Source organism: Penaeus monodon, chromosome 30, assembly GCF_015228065.2.
Source record: "Penaeus monodon isolate SGIC_2016 chromosome 30, NSTDA_Pmon_1, whole genome shotgun sequence".
NCBI lineage: Eukaryota > Metazoa > Arthropoda > Malacostraca > Decapoda > Penaeidae > Penaeus > Penaeus monodon.
The window spans coordinates 22,427,865-22,428,676 of record NC_051415.1 but is presented as its reverse complement, the minus strand read 5'-3'; the positions used below and the strand labels follow the sequence as shown (position 1 = coordinate 22,428,676).

Genomic DNA, 812 nt, shown 5'->3' with positions numbered 1-812 from the left:
GCGAGAAGATACCAGGTGGAAGTTTTACATCTTAAATTTCTTTCTGAATGTGATTGATGATTAAATCTCACCATGACAGTGACCTTCCGCTTTTGTGCTGAGTGTCGCAAGTACATTTTTTTCTGAAGCAAAACAGTAGTTCTTGAGATTAGAGTTACAAGTAGAATTTAGGTTTGTAAATTCACCGTGAATATGAGGATTATAATTGTGCTTAGCGTGAGTATTTTTAGTTGCAGTGAAAGTTCTGATGTCTGGCTGTCACTGCAGTTTTAATGTATGCGGTTAGATTTTTTAAATATATACTGTTCAGTTTTTAATGGTAACTCTATTAAATGCATGCCGGTTCGTAAGATTGAACAAATGATGAGTGAGTATTGATTAAAACTGGCAGATAGTCACGCAACATGAACTTGTCGCTACTAGTCTTTTGACACTTGAAATGTATATTATATGTAGATAACAGAATGGTTTTCCTTTCACGCAAGTCGGGTGTCCTCGGTCCACTCGCGGAGCAGAGCACCTTAATGAAGATTAGGAAGTGCTTTCAAATTTCACTCATTGTTTTGTTCGCGGGGAGGCCTGTTCCTGGTGGACTGAGGCCCCAACTGTGGCGCCGAGGTATACTCTCCAAGGTCGTCACGTTTCATCACCATGTTATTTACAGGAGACGTCGTCGAAATTTCAGCAAGCAAGCCTCTGAAATTCTGAATGAATATTTCTACTCCAACCTGTCAAACCCGTACCCCTCTGAGGAGGAGAAAGAGGGCCTGGCACGTCGGTGTGGCATAACAGTCAACCAGGTACACTTTCTT

At 41.1% G+C, this 812-nt stretch overlaps 1 protein-coding gene across 15 annotated transcripts in view; it reads left to right on the top strand.

Moving 5' to 3' along the window:
- The window catches only part of LOC119592636 (homeobox protein extradenticle-like), a gene marked incomplete at its 5' end in the record, with an annotated part of 41,816 nt that overhangs the window by 20,441 nt on the left and 20,563 nt on the right, over positions 1 to 812 (top strand). For 9 of the 15 annotated variants that reach the window (XM_037941548.1, XM_037941546.1, XM_037941541.1 and 6 more), the window contains 1 exon segment: positions 665 to 800. In XM_037941548.1, coding sequence (XP_037797476.1) covers positions 665 to 800 — 136 coding nt within the window. 15 annotated transcript variants of the gene reach the window in all.